This window comes from Mirounga leonina, unplaced genomic scaffold, assembly GCF_011800145.1.
Source record: "Mirounga leonina isolate KUSES-001 unplaced genomic scaffold, KU_Mleo_1.0 Mir_197, whole genome shotgun sequence".
Taxonomy (NCBI): Eukaryota; Metazoa; Chordata; class Mammalia; order Carnivora; family Phocidae; genus Mirounga; species Mirounga leonina.
This window is the reverse complement of record NW_023270494.1, coordinates 136,557-157,970: the sequence shown is the minus strand read 5'-3', so window position 1 is coordinate 157,970 and position 21,414 is coordinate 136,557. Positions and strand designations below refer to the sequence as shown.

The following is a 21,414-nucleotide window of genomic DNA, read 5'->3' as shown; positions in this document are numbered from 1 at the left end:
GATCAAAACCAAAGCGCTGCACGAGGAACACGCAAACGGGAAGAGACAGTCCACAACCACACTTAAATTACCAGGAGTTCTGTTTAAAAAGCTGCTTAGCAGAGTCAGGTTTCAGAAGGGGAAAAATCAAACCAGAATTTGGATAACGAAGGAAAACATGTCTCACTAAGGAAGCTGGAAGTTCCTCACAATGAGTCCTATGTTTGGCAAAGACAAGGAATTTGCTTTAATATTACTGCCTTGAAGAAAGTCAAATGTTTGTGCCAGGGCCTGATGTCCGGGGAGGCTGTCCCTTTGTGACGGAGCCGGTTGTCATGGTCACAGCAGGAAAAACGCAGCCATCCTCACTCTTTGGAGAGAAGAGGACAGAATTGTGTTGTGTTTTCATTTTAGCAAGTGACCGCATTTTTAAGAAATGTTTTGCTCTGTTATGATATGAAATAATAAGAAATGAATCTTAATCCAATTTAAATAACTCAGCACTCCTGAAAAAGGAAACACTGTGGATTTATGTTATCCAATAGTCGACATAACTTTCTCTATTTCAGAAAATATCTTTGTAGGAAAATACGCTCTTTCAGATGTCATCAAATTAACTCCGTTCCATAATTGGAATGCAGGGCCCCCCTGAATTTGCCTTGCCCCCTTCAAAATGACAGCACGACAGCTTCGTTTCTTCACACTATGACAACTGATTTTTTGTTATTGACAAAATACATACAAATGTGATATGACTCGTTATATCTAATCTATAAAAATATTTTATAAAAAACAAAATGTGTTTAAAATGGAGATTAGGCGCGCCTGGGTGGCTCAGTCGTTGGGCGTCTGCCTTCGGCTCAGGTCATGATCCTGGGGTCCTGGGATCGAGCCCCGCGTCGGGCTCCCTGCTCGGCAGGAAGCCTGCTTCTCCCTCTCCCACTCCCCCTGCTTGTGTTCCCTCTCTCGCTGTGTCTCTCTCTCTGTCAAATAAGTAAATAAAATCTTTAAAAAAAAATAAAGTGGAGATTAGACAAGTAAAGACACACCATCACCAAAATGCCCTCGACTTCCTTTATCAACTACGGAAGATGCAAAACATCTTAATTAAAGAATATTTTAAAAAGACATTCAAACTAGTTTCAGAAACCACAATTTGTTTACACATATCTCAGAAGCAAGCTGAAATAGATGTTCTACAACAACTGATTTCTTTCAAGTTTTCTATTTCCAACAATGAAAACAAGAAATAATTTGGGGGAAAAAAACGGAGTGTCTTCCAGATGCATGAGTTAACGGTGAAGATCAGGATGCCAAGAATGGGGCAGCAACTGAGTGGCTCTAGCACCCATGCCTTCTCGGCAGTGGGCACGCGCACCTGCTGCCTGCAAGGGAAACCAAGGCACAGAGAGGTGGAGGGTGGGGCCCGCCGCAGCCTGGCTGCCTGCCGCCCGGTCCTCTGCCCCAGTCCTCTGGCGGCAGGGCCACCAAGAGGCAATGCCAAAGAGTGTGGTCTTCCAATATAAACTTAGGAAAAAGTTTTCTTTTAAAATGACCAATTTTAACAACTATTTCTGGTTTTAAATTTTTTCTAAAATACGTCTACACTTTCCTGCTCTCCTAAGTAGGATATGGGGTGCTGTTTGTGAGGGATGTGGTGTGGGGCTGGGGCACTCTCTGTCTCTGTTTCATTCCGTGAACTCAACTACTTAACTCAGGTCCACCAACACCCTCCCTCTCCTTGGCCCAGGAACACAGACCTCAGTGTTGGCAGGAAGCTGCCAAAGGTGACGGCAGGGTGCTGGGAGGACGGGCGTCTGAGCCGCCCCCATGGAGTGGCACACTGCTTTGTGGAGAGCCAGTGTTGAGAAAGGTTAGCCCTGTGCGAGGGCGGACCCTCAGGAATTCAGGAGGAGACAGCCTGGGCTCAGATGTCCTCTGCGAACTCTGAGCAAACCAGCAAGTCCTCCAGGGTCAGGCGCAAACTCTGTGAGGTCATGCTGGGGGCACACTCTTGAGAATCGGAAGCGAACCACCTGACCACCAAAACTGGCAGAAAAGAGCAGAGAGAGGAAACAGGATGAAAGGACTTTGAGGGCAAGAAGTGTCTGGGAAGAGTGGACGTCTCTCCTACTCACACCTCTCTGGAGAGCCTTGCTGAAGCATAAACCCTACCCTCCACCCTGACCCCCACCTGCCCACCCTGACAGGAGAGTCACACGCCAGTCTGAACAGGACTCAGAGCAGAGCCAACACAGCCCTGGCTCTGGGTCCCCAACCTCCACCCTGCCCACCCCTGAAATAGCACAAGAGCTATAAGATTCCCTGAGGACCAAGCCCACGAGGGAGTGGGGCTGACGCCACACCACTCCTGAGGTTATTTTGAAGCAGTGGTCCTCAGTTGTGGATGCACCCAGCATCTCTTAGGAAGCGTCCACAGTCTCAGTGCAGCGGCGGCCCCCAAACCAATGACTCAGGAATATCTTAGGGTGGGACTCGGGCTTAGGCATCAGGGCTCCCAAAGCTTCGCAGGCACTTCTAACATGCAACCAAAGTTGAGGCCCACTATTTAAAGGACAAACTCCTACAAGCTGCAGGGGCCTGTCCACAAGTTCCAGCCTCATCATCTGGCCTACCTCCTCCTTCAACCCAGCAGGGTATGTGGGCATGCTAATTTCAGGTCTCATACAAAAACTTTAAAGTGAAGCTAAAGGAAACCCAATATATTACAATTAAAGCTAAGAATGCAAAGCTAATCATTCAGTATAAAAACAGAGGGTGCATGAAAAGCAACTACACCTCGACCCAGCATTATAAAATTTCAAAACTCAAAACATAAAGAGAAAAATCTTAAACACTTTCAGAAAAGAAAACTTTAAGGAGTCAGACTGACATAGATTTCTTAACAAAACCAGAGGACACCAGAAGATAATGAGGCAATCCTTCAAAATTCTAAGGGAAATGATTTTGGAACCTAGAATTCTATACCTAGCCAAACTGTCAATTGAGCCTAAGTACAAAATGAAGACATTTTCAGACATGTAAAAACTCCAAATATTTTACCATCTACATGCCAGATACGGAAAATGCACTTCAAGGAGTACTCCAGCAACACAAAAAAGGAACATATAAAATGAAAACTAAATAAAAGAAAAAGAGAAGGGGGAAAAACCCAAACAACGGCAGGTATGTAGAAAGTAAAAGAGAATAAGGCAGAAGGTCTTTAAAGGCCCCACAGATCCTGACACTTGGGAGCCCCCTGGGCACAGCCCAGAGCCAACAGCAGAGGGTCTCAGTTCTGAGTCTAACTCACCACACGGTCTGGTCTGCGGTGAGCTGCACCTGTCAGAATCAACTTAGCAGTAAAGCACATAAAACAAGTTATAGAATAGAGTGTGGAGATTATGCACCCTGACAATGTGACCATGTTAAAACAAACAAAATCCCTGCAGGGGAAATGAGAAGTGCAGCGTGGAACACTTCAGTGGCTGAACATTTCCTCGTTCAGTGAGTACTGACTGACACTCTGTGAATTAAATCAACTAAGAACCAAAAAACACTGGTTGCTTCTAGGGTGTGAGGCTTCTGTGTTTCACTGTAGACCATTCTGTATGCCTGAACTTCTTTTTATCACATGCTGGTATTAAAAAAAATTGTTATTACTCAAAGCAGACATTTGTGAGAATGAGTAAATGCTTTTTTCTGTCTGTACCCAGGCTGTAGGGCTAGTTTATATGGGAGGTTGAGACAAAGATTGGCGAGCTACAATACACAATTACTGCTTACAAAAATGCTCTATTAGCAAGCCCAAGGCATTCTGCTCTTATCCTTAAGCCAGACACTAAACAAGCACCCAACAGCTACAGATCAATTTTCCACATGTCCACAGATAGAAAAATCCTGAAGGAAACTGAATAATTGTACAAAAATACTACCATGTCATTGCTGATAGTTCTAGCACTGTTCATTGTTAAGAACAATACTAAAATCACTTACTATGATAAATATGTTAGGGGAAACAAATAAGCAATCACCTTAACAGATACCTAAGAGACATTTAATAAAATTCTATACTGATCCCTCATCTTCCGAAGGCTAAGTTAGGAATCACAAGTTAACTCAAAAAAGGCATCTGTTAAAAAGCAATAGTAAATACCATGCTTAACACTGAAACACTAGGAACATTCCCTCTATGTCAGGAACAATATAAGGATTCAGTAATAGGATTCCACATTGTTCTTCTAGACTTCTTATCCCAATAAAAAATATGAAAAGTAAAGTATAAATTAGAAAAACAAAACAAAACAATAATACTTATTCAGGATTAGAATGCTTAATACAAATCAGAGATAATGTAAGAAACTGAGCTGGATAAGATAGTGCAAGAACAAACCAGGAGTCCACCCCACCCCACCTACCTAGTCCCAGTACTAGAAGTGCCTTCGAAACAGAAGAAAATCATAAGACTCTGAACACCTGACTTAAAACTAAAGGTGCCTCTGCAGGAGACAGAAGGAGGCTGTTCTCTGGCACGGGAGGAAACCCAAACACCACATTACAGGGGCTGACTTGGGAAGAACTCTGGGGTCTGTTCTTTTCTCTAGCCACCACTGTTCAGGTGAGCTGACCGCCCATCCCTCCCTCCATTACGCGAAGCAAAAGAACATCAGGTTGAAGAGGTACCATCAGGGTGGGAGGGGCTGTTCCCACAAATGTAGAAGACCAGCTGTCTCAGGCCTTCCCCTTCTCTTCTCCCCACCCACTCTGAAAAGGGGAAGGAACTGCACGGAACAAAGGAAGATGGAAAGGTGGAAAGAAGGGAGCAAGGGAAGCAAGAGAGAGAGCAGGAGGACAGAAGTTGTACAAGGTTACCTGAGGGGCAAGCTCACCTGTCCGGGAGGGGAGCTGGGGGCAGCAGATAGGAACTAAAGGAAAGGCTGTGCATCTTGTGATGACATTTCTTCATCACAGGGTCCACCAGCCCACATGCAAAGGTGCCAGATGCAGACATGAAAATGGTGAAGGAACTCATCGCTACCACAAGAAATGTGGAAAGTCCTTTGGGCAGAAGGAAAATGACAGCAAAGGGAAATATGGATCTAGACAAAGCAAAGAGCTGGAAATAGTAACTATATGGGTGAACATGTGATTCTCTTTCTTATTTCGTATGTCTCTTTAAAGTTAACACTGATACCCTGTGGGGTTTACAATACAGGCAAAGTAAAGTGCAGGACAACAGAAGCATAAAGAGCAGAGGGGAGAAATGCCCGGATACTGTTGTAAGATCCTTACACTACACGCAAAGATACAGGTGGACGTTTGAAAGGCTGAACTCAGTGGAAAGCTGTACATTACAATAAGATGTACGCTATAACCCCAAATCTATCACTAAAATAGGAAAACAGAATTCTAGCTACTAAGCCAACAGGAGATAAAATAGAACCATCAAGAATTTTGATTGGAGTTAGGCTTCCGGAATGACAGTACGCAGAGCCCCACAGATTGCCTGAACTGCCTAAATAGAAACTGGTGGACATCATAAAAAAAAAGCCACCACTTACAATCCCTGGAAACGGCCCCAAGGATATACAGCAATTGAAGAAATATTTGCTGAGGATAATGACTAAAATTCAGTAAGAACAGTGCAAGTCTGTGGTACTTGAACCAAGACCTGCTCCATCCCTCACCAAGGAGGAATCCCCTTCCCAGATAGGCACACAGGGTTCCCCTCCCCCTCCCGCCAGCTGGAGGCTGGAGCACATACTCTCCTGGGAGCCACAGGACATCAGCACTTTGCATCCCCACTGCAGGCACCTGGTGCTGAGGCTGAGGCCCAGGCACGTGAGATTCAAAAGTGGGTCTCCCTTCTTCCACCCAGCCCTTCCTGGCACAGAGACATTATCTACCTCGGGTGTGGTATCACCAAGAATACTGAGACTCCCCCCAAGGCCCTTGCCCTGGCTTGTGGGGAAACGTTCTGTCCCTACGCCCTTTGCAATAGGGTGTGGAGAAGTCTATGTGCAAGGGCCCTCTGAGCTCTGGTGAGAGGCAGCTGGTAGAGGGAATGGGGAATGTGGCTGAACTGGCTTCTCAGTGCAGTCAAGGCCAAAGGGCAGTGGGGTAACATATCCGAAGCACTCAAAGAGAAAAACTGCTAACCAAGAATCCTATATCCAGAAAAGCTACTTTTCAAAAATAAGGAGAAATTAAGACATTCCCAGATAAACAAAAACAAAGAGAATTTCTAGCTAGCAGATCTGCCTTACAAAAAATACTAAAGGAAGTTCTTTAGGCTAAAAAGATTGACCCCAAGGAATTCCAGGGAGTACTTCAAATCCATTACAAAAAAACGAAAACAAAAGCAAAAAACAACAAAAGTAATTATTTTATAAAACACAATATAAATACATATTTCTCCTTTCCTCTTTTAACTGATTTAAAAAGCAATTGTATAAAACAATATGTATGTATGATTAGGTCTATAACAAACAGAAATTCTTGATCTGGCAAAATAATCCTTCAAAAATGAAGGAGAAATTAAGACATTCCTAGATAAACAAGTGCTGAGGGAGCTCTTCACTAGCAGGCCTGCCCTTACAAGAAATGCTCACGGGCGTCCCTCAGGCTGTAACCAAGGTGCACTGGACAAGAACCCGAAACCACACAAAGGAGTCAAAGATGCTAATAAAGTTCACTACATGGATAAATATAAAAGCCAGTATTGTTCTATTTTTACTTTGAATTTTTTCCTCTCTGACTTAAAAAAACAAATACATTGAGCAATTATTATAAATCTATGTCAATGGGTGGACGGTATCGATGTAAACTGTGATAACAACATAAAGTGGGAGGTACAGAACTGTGTGGGACAGAGCTCTATACACTATTGAAACTAAATTGGTGTTAATTCAAACTAGGTTGTTATAAATTTAATATATTAATTGTAATCTCCACAGTAAGCACTAAGAAAATAACTTACAAATACATGCAACAGGAAACGAGAAGAGAATCAAAATGGCACACTACAAATAATCAATTAAGCATAAAAGAGAGCACTAATGGAGGACTATGGAACAAGAAAAGATGTACAGATAAAAACAACAAGATGGTAAAAGGCCTTCTTTGTCACTAATTACTAAATGTAAATGGATTAAATACTCCAATTAAAAGGCAAAGATTGGGAGAATGAATTTTAAAAATACATGATCCATTTAAATACTGTCTATAAGAGATTCACTTTAGATCCAAAGGCAGAGAGGAGTTAAAAGTGAAAAGATGGAAAAATATATTCCATTCAACTAGTAACCCAAAGAGTACTGGAGTGCTTGGTTATTTGATACCAGGCAAAATAAACCCTAAGTCAAAAATTGTTACTAGAAACAAAGGACATTCTATATTGATAAAAGGTTCAATCAAGAAGACATAACAATTACAAAACTATACACATCTAACAAGAGAGCCCCAAAATAAATGAAGCAAAAACTGGCAGAATGAAAGAGAGAAAAAGACAGTTTGGGGGCACCTGGGTGGCTCAGTCGGTTAAGCATCTGCCTTCAGCTCAGGTCATGATCCCAGGGTCCTGGGATGGAGCCCTGCATTGGGCTCCCTGCTCAGCGAGGAGCCTGCTTCTCCTTCTCCCCCGCCCCCCCACCCCGTGCTCTTTCTCACTATCTCTCTTTCTCAAATGGATGAATTCTTTTTTTTTTTTTAAGGTTTTATTTTTATTTATTTGACAGAGAGAGAGATAGCGGGAGCAGGAACACAAGCAGGGGGAGTGGGAGAGTGAGAAGCAGGCCTCCCATGGAGCAGGGAGCCCGATGTGGGGCTCGATCCCAGGACCCTAGGATCATGACCTAAGCCAAAGGCAGAAGCTCAACGACTGAGCCACCCAGGCGCCCCGGATGAATTCTTAAAAAAAAAAAAAAAAAAAAGACAGTTTTACTATAATAGTTGAAGAATTCAACACCCCACTTTCAATAATGGATGGACCATCTAGACAGAAGAGCAGTAAAGTAATAAAGACTGAACAACATTATAAACCAGCAGACCTAACAATACATACAGACACTCTATGCAACAGTGGACTATCCTTAGACATATTCCTAGAATATGCTTAGATATTCTTAGAGATATATCCCTAGAAATAAGTGAAAATGAAAGCACAACACACCAAAACTTATGGGATACAACAAAAGCAGTGCTCAGAGAGAAATTTTTAGCTATGAATGCCTACGTAAAAGAGATCTCAAATCACTAACCTAATTTTACATGTTAAGAAGTTAGAAAGAAGAGCAAACTAAACACACAGCTAGCAAAGGAAGAAAATAATAAAGATCAGAGGAGAAATGAATAAAATAGAAAGTAAAAAAAAAAGGGGGGGTTAAATCAATGAAACCTTTGAAAAGATCAACAAAATTGGCAAACCTTCAGCCAGATCAAGAAAAGAGGGAACTCAAATTACTGAAAACCAAAATGGAAGTGGGTACCTGACTAACAGAAATTTGAAAGGATTCTAAGAAAATACTACAAACAACTGTGTACCAACCAGTTAAATAACCTACACAAAAGGGACAAATTTGTAGAAATACATAAACTACCAAATCTGACTCAAGAAGAAATAAAAAATCTGAACAGACCTGTAACAGATAAATAGATTGAATCATTAATCAAAACCTTCCAACAAAAGGGCTGTCTGGGTGGCTCAGTCAGTGAAGTGTCTGCCTTCAGCTCAGGTCATGATCCCAGGATCCTGGGATCGAGGCCCGCATCGGGCTACCTGCTCTGTGGGAAGCCTGCTTCTCCCTCTGCCTCTGCCCCTCCCCACTACTCATGGTCTCCCTCTCTCTCAAATAAAATCTTTAAGAAAAACAAAAAACATGGGGCGCCTGGGTGGCTCAGTCGTTGAGCGTCTGCCTTCGGCTCAGGTCATGATTCCAGGTCCTGGGATCGAGGCCCGCATCAGGCTCCCTGCTCCGTGGGAGGTCTGCTTCTCCCTCTCCCACTCCCCCTGCATTCCCTCTCTCACTGTGTCTCTCTCTCTGTCAAATAAATAAATAAAATCTTTAAAAAAAAAAGAAAAACAAAAAACAAAACAAACAGAAAACCCTTCCAACCAGATGGCTTCACTGATGAATTCTACCAAACATTTAGAGAATAACACCAATCCTTCCCACTCTTCCAAAAAAACAGAAAAGGAGGAAACACTAAACTCAATTCTGTGAGGCCAGCATCACTGCACCATACCTAAAGACATCACAGGAAAGGAAAACCACACACCTACATCCCTTACAAACATATATGCAGAAATCTCCTCAACAGACAAATCTATACACGAAACCTAATTAGGGGTGGTGCAGGGCTGGTGGGAGCAGGGTACGGAGGGTGATGACTGGAGAACACCAGGTCCCTGTGTGAAGTGATGAAAGTGTTCTAAACCTGACTGTGGGGGTGGCTGCACAGATCTGGGAATACACTAAAAACCATAAGACTATATACTTTGATGGGTGAATTGCGTGGCATATGAATAAAGCTGTTATATTAAATGTAACTAATGTAAACACCCAGTTAAAAGGTGAAGATTATCAGACTGGATTTGCTGTCTACAAGAATCTACAGGGAGGGGCTACCCTTTAAAAGAGGTACCCTTCAACAAATGGATTAAAAATTTAAAGAGATGGAAAACATATATTATGTTAACACTAGTCAAAATAAAGCCAGAGCAGTTAAATTAATATCAAACAATGTAGATTTGGAGCAAAGAAAATCAGCAAGATCAAGAGGGTTATTTCACAATGATGAAGGGTTAATTCTTCATAACAACCCTAAATGTTAACAGAGTTTCAAAATATTGCTAACCCAAATTGATAAAACTACAGAGAGGAATAGACAAATGTGCAGAGTTAGAGATTTCAATGCCCCCTTTCAATAACTGACAGAACAAGTAGACCCCAAATCAGCAACACGGTAGATTTAAACAAGACTGTTCTCTGCTTGACCTGATTCACATTTATGGAAAACTCCATCCAACACCAAGAGCTACACAACCTTCTCAAGTGCACACAACATTTGCCAAGATAGGCCACACATTCAAGACAAACAAAGTATGTTCTCTTACTACAGAAGAGTTACATTAGAAATCAATAACAGAAAATATCTGGAAAACCTCTCAAATATTGGAAACTAACATACTTCTAAATAATCCATAAATAAGCCAAAAGAAAATTAGAAGGTGTTTGAAGAAAATTTGAAGGTGTACCCAGAATGAAAATGAAAAGAACATCACAATGTTCCTAAAGTGATAGTAAGAGGGGAATTTATATCATGAAATGCCTATATTAGAAAAGAAGAAAAGTCTCAAATCAATGACCTCAGCTTCCAACTTAAGAATTAGGAAAAGATGGGGCGCCTGGGTGGCTCAGTCGTTAAGTGTCTGCCTTCGGCTCAGGTCATGATCCCAGGGTCCTGGGATCGAGCCCCCGTCGGGCTCCCTGCTTGGTGGGAAGCCTGCTTCTCTCTCTCCCTCTGCCCACCCCCTCCTCATGTTCTCTCTCTCTCTCAAATAAATAAATAAAAATCTTAAAAAAAAAAAAAAAAGAATTAGGAAAAGAACAGGGGTACCTGGGTGGCTCAGTCGGTTGAGCAATGGACTCTTGGTTTCAGCTCAGGTCCTGATCTCAGGGTCACTGGGGCTCTGTGCTCAGTGGGGAGTCTGCTTAAGATTCTCTCTTCCCTGCCCCTACCCCCCCACCCCGCCCCGGCCCTGCCCCACCCCCCACTTGAATGCACTCACGCCTGTGAACTCTCCCTCTAAAATAAAATAAGATCTTAAAAAAAAAAAAAAAGAATTAGGAAAAGAACAAATTAAACTCAAAGTAAGCAGAAGAAAATACAGATCAGAGTGGAAACAGAAAACAGACAAAATAGAAAAAAAGAATATAGAAAATCAAAGAAACCAAAAGCTAGTTCTTAATAAGATTTTTTAAAAATTGGACAAAAACAAATCTAATGTCACAGGAAATGAATTTTAAGCAGCAGAGGTGACCAATAATATGATCATTCACATTAAAAATAAAAACACCCAACGGCTTTTTGTTAGGTTGAATAAGTATTAAGTATGCCTGGTGGTCTCATTCAAATCCTTACCAAGGAATAAGAAATTTAGGTGTACTGGGTTCTTAATAAGTGATAAACTTTATTATTCAGGATACTTTTCACCAGGATTTGAAAACGAAATTATTAGTAAAGTTAATAAAAGAAAATCTTATTTGGAGCAGAGTCAGGAGGCCGGCAGGGGGAGCTCTGTGCCCAGCACTGGTTACCAACTGCAGACCCAATAGGAAGAGATGCCCCTTACAGGTGGGTACTACTTTAGTAACCCAGCTCCAGGAAGGAAGGTTTCCTGCTACCCCCGCAACAGCCCAGCCAATGGGAGGCGGCCACAGCCCAACCAATGGAGACAGCCACAGCCCAGCCAATGGGAGGCAGCTACAGCCCAGCCAATGGGAGGTGGCCACAGCCCAGCCAATGAGAAGCCACCACACTTCCAGCTCCCAGCTTACTCCAATGGACTTCCTGTTTACAACAATTCACCCCCCCCTCCCCACCACCCCCACCCCATATAAAAAGAGCCTCCTCTCCTTACTCTCTGGACAGGTCTGTGGCTGTGGTGGAACCTGTGTGTCCTGGGTTGGGATTCTCCGCTAGTACAGAGCACCCTTCTTTGCTGGTGAAACAGCGGGCAGTGTTACTGTTAAGGTTAACGGTGGTTAAGTACACAAGTCATAAGAAACCATTCCTTACAGTTGAATAATAAAACAACAGGGTCACTAACCTCCTCGGGGTGAAGGAGAAGCGTGCCCGCCAATGACCACGGGGATACCAGAACCTTCCAGCTTCACCTTCCATTTCTCAATGATAGTCATAGACTTATCCTGAAAGCACGAGGACATTGGCAGTTCAGGAAACTTTCTCAAAGCACTCCGATGTGACTCATGCTAGGGCTACATAACCAAAGCAAGTTCACAAATACCTTACTGGCATCATTAAAAACCGAGAGCTCCATGGAGCCTTCGAAGTCCTGCTGCAAAACAGACTCCAAGCACTCATTCAACCACGGTTCGGCGTTGTGGACTGGGAGGATGATAGACTGCAATTCAAGAGAAAGGGGTTAACATATACACGTGTGAAAGCTAACGCCTTTTCCTCCACTCTAATTTTCTTCCCCATTACCACTGAGCATCTCCAAAGGCGGAGGCCTGGTTTCCAGAGAAAGAATGTGTCCCCCAAAACAGAAGGTGCCTATTCCTTCTCACCAAGCTCTTAACGTTCTTTTGCTGCCTAAGATTTATTATGTCTTAGATTTCCCTGAATTGGGGGAAGTATCCTTTTGGATACTTTTGAAAAGCAAACAAGAATCTGAGAGGCACCAAAAATTTTCCCAATTCAATGACAAATTCATGTGCGTTCCAAACACTGGTCAGAAACATCATTTTGGTTGAAACAAGCATCTGTGTATCTTCCAACCCACTCATGAAAATAACCTTTGGTCCTTTTCTCGGTGGAGTAAGCATTTTCGGTAAACTATGTTAGAGAAACTGCAAGAAAACTCTTTTTAAGTCCCTGGACACATGCTTTAACAAAGTATGGGGTGGGTGCTGGGAAAATGGGGGTGACCTCCATATACCTCTCTGTCCTTTTGCTCTACTTAGTTTAGGAGTTTGGTGCGGTCCTTCTCTCCTATAGCCCAGATAAAACAAAAATGTCTAAAGTGTATGGAGTAAAACCAGTGAAACCTGACTGCCAACAAAAGAACTCATTGCAGGAATTGTCTTAATTTTATGTTACCACGTTAAGCAATTATAGAATACCCAAAGATAGAAATTAGTGCCTCCCAGCCCTAGAGTTTATACCCTAGTGAGGAGTGAACAAATTCCTAAATAAGAAAACAGAAACACAGGTCATCCAGGTGTGTATAGTACATACGCATGGCACAAACATCCATGTACATATATGTGCATTCTACATCTACATAGAAAATGGATAGGATTATAAAAATAACAAATCCGAATACGGTTTTGAAAAGCTCATAGATTGAAAGTAGAATTCAGTCAAGTTCTTTACTCTGAGGATCTGATTCAACACAGGGATAACCCTTCCCGAATTTATGTTATCCAAAAAAGTGGTCACCTAATTTACTTACATATTTATTTTTAAAGGAAACATTATTCTTTAAAGGAAAAGAAAAAAAGAAGTATCTTCCCTGTTCTCGAGATCTACAATACAAAACATAACGTGAATTTCCGTCCAACTTCCTGGGCTGCAGGCTGCTTCGGGCGGAGACCCTCCCAAGCAAGCCCCGGGGGAATGCGGACCCGCCGCGGGGAGGGGGAGGGGGAGGGGGAGGGGGGGCAGGGGACGGGAGGAGAAGGGGAGGGGCGGAGGCGGCTCCCGCGCCCCGCGGCCCCGGCACCTACCACGTGGGGCGCGGCGGCGGCGGCGGCGGCGGCGGGGTCCCCTCGGGCCCGCATGGCCACGCGCTCCTCCGGCCGCCCCGCCCTCGAAGCCCGGGGCGCTCCACCGCCCACGTCGGCCTGCGGCGCGTGCGCGGCCGGCTCGCCGAGCAGCGGGGCCGAGGCCGGGGCGCCTCCGATTGGCGTGGGGAGCCGTCGATCGGCGGGGAGTGGGGAGGAGCGGCCTAGAGAGGCGGGAAGCCCGGGGTGGGCGGGGAGCACCTCGCGGGCCCGGGGCGGGCCGGTGGGAAGGGGGGCAGGGGAGGGCAGGGTGCACGGAGAAGGGCAGGCTCCGGGAGGGGGGGCAGGGGCGGGCCCGGGTCAGAGGGGAGAGGAGGGGCAAGCCGTGGGGAGGGGCAGGGGGCCCGGGGAGGAGCGGGCTCCGCGAGGGGCTCCGGGAGGGGCTCCGGGAGGGGCGGGTCGGTGGGCAGGGGAGGGCCGGAGGAGGGCAGAGGGCCCAGGGAGTGCTAGGGGGCAGGCGGGGGGGACACCCAGGGAGAGGAGGAGGAGGACGGGGGCGGCAGGGCAGGGGGCGGGCCCGTGGGGAGGGCAGGGAGGCAGGGGACGGGAGGGGGAGGGAGGGCCCGGGCCGAGGGCGCTGTGCCCCGGTTACTGAAGGCGGCGTCTTGTGCTTTGGGGCCTGGGCGGCTCCTGCGTCCCCCGTGTCTTCTCTGCCCTCTCCTCGGGCCTCCAGCCCGCCTGCTCCTCCCTGAGGGAATTAATCCCTCCGAGGGCCTCAGTGAAATGAAATGTTATAAAAATTCTTTGGTTGTGAGAGGGTGGGGTTTGTGAGAAAGGACCCACGCTCTACCGTCGGTTACAACTTAAAATCCAAACCAGACGACCTTTCACATAACATTTTTTTAAAAGAAGGCAGGCAGGTGACGTGTCATCTGATTGGCCCGGCGGAGGACAAGGAGAAGCCTGGGGGCGGGAGACAAGGACACCTGAGCTGTCCCCAGCAAGGAAGGGGTGCAGGGGGCGGGGGCCTGGCTGTGCCCGCTGGCATCCGCGCCTCGTTTCTGCGTCCCCAGCAGGAGAAGGGCTCCCCGGACTCTGGGGCCGCCGTGTGGGTGCCTTAGAACACCTTCCCCCAGGTGGTCCCTCCAGCTCGGCTCAGCAGAGGCGACATCCTTATCCGGCTGTGTCCTGTCAGCTGTGTGACCCCTGAGAGCTTCTGCCCCTCCCAGGGGGACCGGCCCCTGGGGGTACCACTGAGTACTGCTGGGAGCTAGTAGACCCTGCCGGCGCGCACCCCGATTGTCCCCACCGGGCCTTTGTCCCAAAGGATGTGAATCAGTGACCAGGTTTACAGCCATGCCTGCGGGGACAGAGTCTTTACTGCCCCAAACCAAGATTAAATGCAAATCACTCTACAAACTAACAGTGAAAGCAAAGCCAAACTTCTGCTTGAGATTTTTTAAGCATCACTTCAAATGTAATTTTTCCTAAACCTGCATCTGTATTTGCAAAGCCTGTTGTACAGGTTGAAACTCTTAGGTCAGATGAGTAAAAATGCTGCCTTATTTGCAGTGGGATAAAGGCAGTCTGGGAATTCGTTCCCAAGGACCTAATGTTCTCCAAAGGTTGGCATATTAGGAGTAGTTTATTTTATTTTATTTTAATTTTTTTTTAAAGTAAGTTACATTGCTTTTTTTTTTTTTTTTTAAGATTTTATTTATTTATTTGACAGAGAAAGACACAGTAAGAGAGGGAACACAAGCAGGGGGAGTGGGAGAGGGAGAAGCAGGCTTCCCGCGGAGCAGGAGCCGGATGCGGGGATGGATCCCAGGACCTGAGATCATGACTTGAGCCGAAGGCAGACGCTTAACCAACTGAGCCACCCAGGCGCCCAGGAGTAGTTTATTTTAAACAAGCTGGTAAGAAGTCTCGTAGTAGCTACCAGGATACCTGTAGGCTTTAGAGCTGGCTCCCCAGTACCTGGCGGGAGGAAGAGGTAAGGGGTCACACGCGGTGCCTCGCACCTCCACGGCACATGGTATCAATGCAGAGTTGAGGCTGGGTGAGGGCCTGAGATTAATCCCTTCTTCACAGGTGAGAAGATTCTCAACAGAGAGACCAGACCCTGGGGACTGACCCCTGCTCCCACCAGAGGAACAGAGGGAGGACTTGGGGTGGACTGAAAATATGAACGAAGTCACAGGCATGTGAGGGGAGGCACAGAAAACTCCTCCAGCTTCTGACTCACCAAATGACATTTTTCTTATAGTTGCTACTTATGCAGATGAATTGGTGGATACTGGTTGTATTCAGAAGACCTGGTGCCAATTTCCAGGGCCTTCAAATTTAGAAACTGCCCGACAGGCTCTTAAGATGCTGGTGTGGGGGCAAAGATGTAGTGAGGTCTGGGTGCTGGGCCCCAGACGCATAATGTGTCTTCTTCGAGTGTGACAGGGAAGGGTGAGTTCGAGCTCTAACAACAGCCGGGCGTCCCCAACAGCCTGCACTGCAAGACCTCCAAATGTGCTTTCCTGGTTTCTTGGTGGGATGAACCCCAACAGAGCTCCAGCTGGACCTGCCAGGACAATGCGCCTGCCGAGAGGCCAGGGGCTGCCGGGCCCTGGGGAAGACAGTGCCCTCAGCCTGCACGAGACTGGCTGCCCATGGGGCCAGAGCCCCTGGATAGTAAATATGTTTTCACCGGCGCTGCCTGACGATGTGTGGCATGAGCTGGTATGGTCTCTTCTCACGTTTTAAGGTGGCTTGGGACTGGCTGTGTTGGTTTAATGGCTCATCAAGGGGTTGCAGCCCATACCTTCTAAACAAAGTAACCTACAGGACGTAGGCTTGGTGTGGACATGGTCACATCAGTTCCATTTTCAGCATTCCCCTGAGTTCCTGGAATTCAGACCTGTTGAGGTTCTGTTGCCACAGCAGGGTCTCTGGCTCATTCTTTCATCCCCTCTACCTGGTTGACCACTGGGTACAGGGTCAGGGTGCCCCAGACCGCATTGCTGTCCCCACAGCTACAAGCAGGGGTTGGCCCGTGGGTGGCTGTGAAATCCGAACAGCACCCTGAGGGGAGAGCCCAGTAGTGCCATCTTTCCTTTCTCCTCCAAGGGCTCTCAGCTCTCCCTTGGAGCACTGACGCCCAGCTCAACCATTCTCTCTGGGAGTGACCCCACCCCTACTGGGCATAGGGGCAAAGTGCTGTCACAAGGAGGATCACCGGTGTTCCACAGAGACCTGAAATCATGTCCCATGAAAGAGGGATTGGACAGCCCTATACGGCGCACAGGGAGAATCAAGACCCCACTCAGCACCTTGCCCATAAAGCACACAATGAATGTTTCCTGAGGAATAACTAGTGGATGGAAGCCATTGTTCTGCCAATCTGCATTGTTCTAATATGGACCAGGTTATCAGGAACTGTGGAGAGAGAAGGAGAATCCCATTAACGAAGCATTTCCCAAGTGCCAGGCACTTTAAGAATAGTATCTCATGAAAGCCTGGCACACATGATTGACCTGAAGCCAGATTCTGGACTCATTCACTGGACTGGCTGTAGGAAGTAATGAGGTTCCCATTAGAGGTTGCATTCAATTAACAGCTGAGCAAACATCTGGAGTGGATTTGATGCAAGCATTCGAGCATCACATAGAATGTTTGTCTTGGCCCGGGTGCCCAGAAAGCAGAGCCTGAGTCGGGGCCTTTGCAGTGAGGGTTTTTGTTCCCAGGAAGCTGGGAGCAGGGGAGTGAGGCAGGGAAGGAGAGGGAGCCAGGACCAGTGTGCTCTGTTGATGGGGTCCCCACTATGGGCAGCTGGAACTGGCCCCCCAAACCTTCCCAGCGCTCTGGAGAAGTGTCCCTCAGAGCACAAAGGGGAGAAGCCTTTACCCTTGGTCTTGTCATCTGCGATTGCCTCTGGGGTGGCATTCACTCCCCTGCACTTCTGGATGGTGGTGCGGGATCCCACAGGTGTCCCCTGAGGTGCCTGGCACACGGTAAGCCAGGGGAGGTCTGCCGAGAACTGTGTGCACTGGAACCAGGTTCAGGACCCTGAGGATGACAAGAGCTGAGCAAGAGGCAAGAGGAAGTGACACAAAGTTGGAAAGGCAGAAGGAAACTTAAAACAGGGCCTCCAGCTGCCCCCAGCAATGGTTCTGGAGTGATCTCAGCCATCTGCTTTCCAGGTTCTAGATAACTCACGGGTGCGTGGCAGGTGCCTGTGGAAGGCATGTGCACAGCATGGCTGTCAGTGCTTGGGCACCCCGAGGCCAGGACTCAGACGGTGTCCAGTGAAGGCCAGGAGAGGCCAGTTAGGCATCTTCCTCCTAAGTTTTAATAGGAAGATGTCATCTGTCAGAGAAAGGGCTTAGCTAAATTCATAGAACTTGGAATAGTAGGGAAGCCAGAGTTTCGGGGTGACTTCAGCACTTCGAGTGAGGCCTTATGGAAAGCTGCTGATGTCACTGACAAAGTCAGGAGCCGCCAGGGGCCTGGCGGGGTGTCAGCCAGGAGCCTCCCTCGGCCTGCCTCAGCACCTGCCCCCGGCAGCTCATGTAGGTGAGGCTTGCATGGGCTCCGACACCCATCAGGTGCTTTGCAGCTAGAACAAAGCTCAGGGCACTGTTGCAATGTTCTTCTGTCCACAGCCATGCCGGCCCATGGGAGAGGGCATGTTCATGCAGTGGCCAGGCACGTGGAGTGAAGCCAGCGGTTTGGGGCCACACCAGCCTGTTTCTGGGTTTTGCTCCTTCCTGGCCAAGTGGCCCTGGGCACGTCTCAGCCACTGTGCCTGTGTGAGCATCCACTTCTCATTGCCTTGTTCTAGTCCAAGCTTGGTGGGAGGCACAGCCTGGGCTGTGGCCGACAGAGCCAGTGCCTGCCCTGCACACCTGCCATGCCTTCTGCGTGTCCCACACCAGCAGCCAGCCCTGGGAGACCCCCAGCCCTGGCAGCCACAGAAGCCCCGCCTGTGGACCCCCACCTGCAGAGCCTCCTGCCGAGCAGCATGCCTACTGCGCACCCCACCACTTCCCACCGTAACCCTCCTCCTCCAAGCAGCCCGTGGCCTTGTTGGCCGTGGGGCATATCCTTCTCTGGGTCTCCTGCTTCCTGCCCCTCCTCAATGTAGCCCCTCTCCTGCCCTTTCCTGAGCTGGTCCCACCAGCTCCGCCACCAGCTGGTCCTACCTGATCCACTTCCTTCCCACCTGAAGCTAATTCCTACTTGTCCTTCAAAGCTGAGCTTGGGATCACCTCCCTGTGTCCTTCTCCAGTGCCCTATGGCCCCTGAACAGATAGCACCATCATAACACATCCCAGAGTCCTCCTTTCATTTCTGGGGACTGTAGGCTCCTGGGGAGGGGGCAGGGCTCTGGCCTCAAATCCCCAATGTGTCCTGTGCCGGCAGCCGGCAGATGCTCTTTTTTTTTTTTTTAAGATTATTTATTTATTTATTTATTTGAGAGAGAGAGAGAATGAGAGAGAGCACATGAGAGGGGGGAGGGCCAGAGGGAGAAGCAGACTGCCCGCCGAGCAGGGAGCCCGATGCGGGACTCGATCCCGGGACTCCAGGATCGTGACCTGAGCTGAAGGCAGTCGCCTAACCAACTGAGCCACCCAGGCGCCCCCCGGCAGATGCTCTTAAATATTGAAGGACCAAATGTTCCGTAACACCCATAGGAACGAGGACTGGGCCTTCGTTTATAATCTCTTCTGCATTTACCAGGTGAGAGTCTGTTCTTTTTATACAAAAAAGTATTAAAAGATACTTTTCAAGGAAGTAAAATCATGACTCATCCAAATATAAAATGAAAACATGTCAAAGATTTTAACTTGTTAATTAACAGGGAAACCAGTAAGATGTTAAGCCTGATTAAAAGGAAAATCTGTACATGGACACATGCAGGGGCAATCAGGAACGTGGAGTGAATGCACTCCCTGGGCACAGACCATGTTTGCAATGATCTCTTCCACGGGGTGGAAATCAGTTGCATCTCTGTGGACAAGAACCCTTTGCACCATACCATTTTTTCTTAGGCCTAGGGAGTTGTTAAATCACTCTGTCAAAGAGGATGCAAGGAGCTGACCACTGCAGAGCAGGGAGCCCAGCAATCTGTCATTTTAGTGCCGTTCTCACATTTTCCTGGTAAAGGCTCTGCACAAACACCTGCTGCCTCACTTGGTGCGACCGAACCCTAGAGCAGAAGGAAAGGGGGTGACGAGCCCTTTTGCCATCGGCCTCCTGAGGAGAGGTGTGTGGGGGGGGGCAGGGTGAAGCAGGGCACCGTGGGATGGGGTGGTGAACAGCAAGACCCTGCTCTGATGCTCTCCCCTTTCACGGGACAGAGGAGAATTTGGGGAAGGTGGGGAGGGAACCCCATTCTATCAGCTCACATCCAGGCCTCCTGCTTCCCAGGCCAGCCACGCACGGTAGTGCTGCTATATGCAGGTCCCCAGGACTCTCTGCCAAGCAGTAAGTGACTTGTATTTGAATTCCCTGATGGGGACAGCTGTCCCCCACAGCTGCCTCCCTGAACCATGAGTTCTGAGGCTAGAACTCAAAGCTTCCTTACCTGGATTTTGTTGGGAGATGCTCCTGCATAGATCTCTTGAGATTGTCTCTGCCCAGCTGGGCACGTCAAGAATGCCCTGGGTGCTGGTTACCTGGGCCGTTATACGAGCAGCCTTGAGGTGTGAGGTGACGTTGCCGTCCAGGAGGGAGAGCAGGTTGCTGTCTGCTGTAAAGAGTTGCCCTCTCCTGTCACGGACCCCCTGCCCACGTGGCGTCTCTTGGGCCTCCTCATGTGGCCCCTGGGGAATGGGGCTCCGGGAACCCATGCACACATGCTGACCTTCTGGTCACTGCCTTTGCTGTGAGTGATAAACTCCTTTATCTCTAACCCAGAGCCTTGTGTCTTCCGTCAGCACCGTGAGAATGTGTCAGGCCACCTGGTTAGCTCCAAGTATGGTGAGCCCTCCCACCCCTGCCGAGTTCTGCATGGTGTCCTGCAGACACCGTCGGGACGGGGGCCTGCCCTCACCACTGCTGGGCTGTGGCTGCTACAGACTGCCTCCCCCCACGTCCAGGTACCTGGCCTTGGGACCCATCTAGCTTGAGGAGGCCTAAGCTGGGAAACCAACATGGAAAACCAACGTATAACCCCAGCACATGAAGGATGTGTCCAAACACTGACACATTTCAGCCCCCCAGCTCATGGCCCAAGACCCCACCGCCCTGCCCCCAGCACTGTCTCTCCTCTAAGTTGCTGCCTCTATGGGGGCGGGGACAGGGTCTTTTTGTCCACTGCCAACTCCCTGCGGCTGGCAGGGTCCAGTGACCACGTGAGCCGGCTGCTGATGCAAGGCCAGGACAGGGAGGCTGGGCAATGAGGGTCGAGGCTGGCTCTCCAAACCCGCAGGGTCCAGTGCGGGCTTTGGGTCCGGGCTGTTCCAACCCCTTAGCCCATAACCCACAGTCAGATCGGAGAGCCCACACAGGCGGCAGGGCTCACACAGGTGATGTACACATAGATCTAGTGAGGGACCTAATAATATTATCAAATGACTCAAAATTTTCAAAATGCCTTTTAACTCAGTTTCGCATGGTAGGCATAGAAATCACCAAACAGCAGGTCTGTACAGTCTGAAATGGAATGTTGGTTTGGATTATCTGGTTATTTTGATGAGTGTGGACAGTAAAGTCAGGGAATAACTCAGGCTCTCCCAGAATTACATTGTTCCGTTCTATGGCCCATCGGAGCAGCTGTGCCCAGTGCCCAACCCCACCCTGGCCATATCCAGCCTCTCATGAGTTTGTTTTGGGCTGCAGGGCCCTTTAAATATCAGGTAATCCCACGGACTATGTGGATTCTGGCCTCTCTTGGAACTGGACCACATGGTAACTCTGAGCTCACGCCGTGCCCTCCCGGGGACCTCTCTGGGGGTGACTGAGGGCTGTT

The 21,414-nt window shown here is 47.9% G+C and overlaps 1 protein-coding gene across 5 annotated transcripts in view; it reads right to left on the bottom strand.

The window, feature by feature from the left end:
* The window catches only part of B3GNTL1 (UDP-GlcNAc:betaGal beta-1,3-N-acetylglucosaminyltransferase like 1), a 110,519-nt gene extending 97,006 nt beyond the window's left edge, over positions 1-13,513 (bottom strand). For 4 of the 5 annotated variants that reach the window (XR_004683006.1, XM_035025693.1, XM_035025695.1 and 1 more), the window contains exons 1-3: positions 13,452-13,513; positions 12,008-12,124; positions 11,810-11,909 (exon numbers count right to left, since the gene is read on the bottom strand). Coding sequence is in view for 3 of the 5 variants with exons in the window: in XM_035025693.1 (XP_034881584.1) it covers positions 11,810-11,909; positions 12,008-12,124; positions 13,452-13,505 (271 nt within the window). In the remaining 2 variants the exon portion in view is untranslated. Of the gene's footprint in view, positions 1-11,809; positions 11,910-12,007; positions 12,125-13,451 lie in introns of those variants that run through there. The other variant, XM_035025697.1, reaches the window with a different exon arrangement.
* Between the last annotated feature and the right edge of the window lie 7,901 nt (positions 13,514-21,414).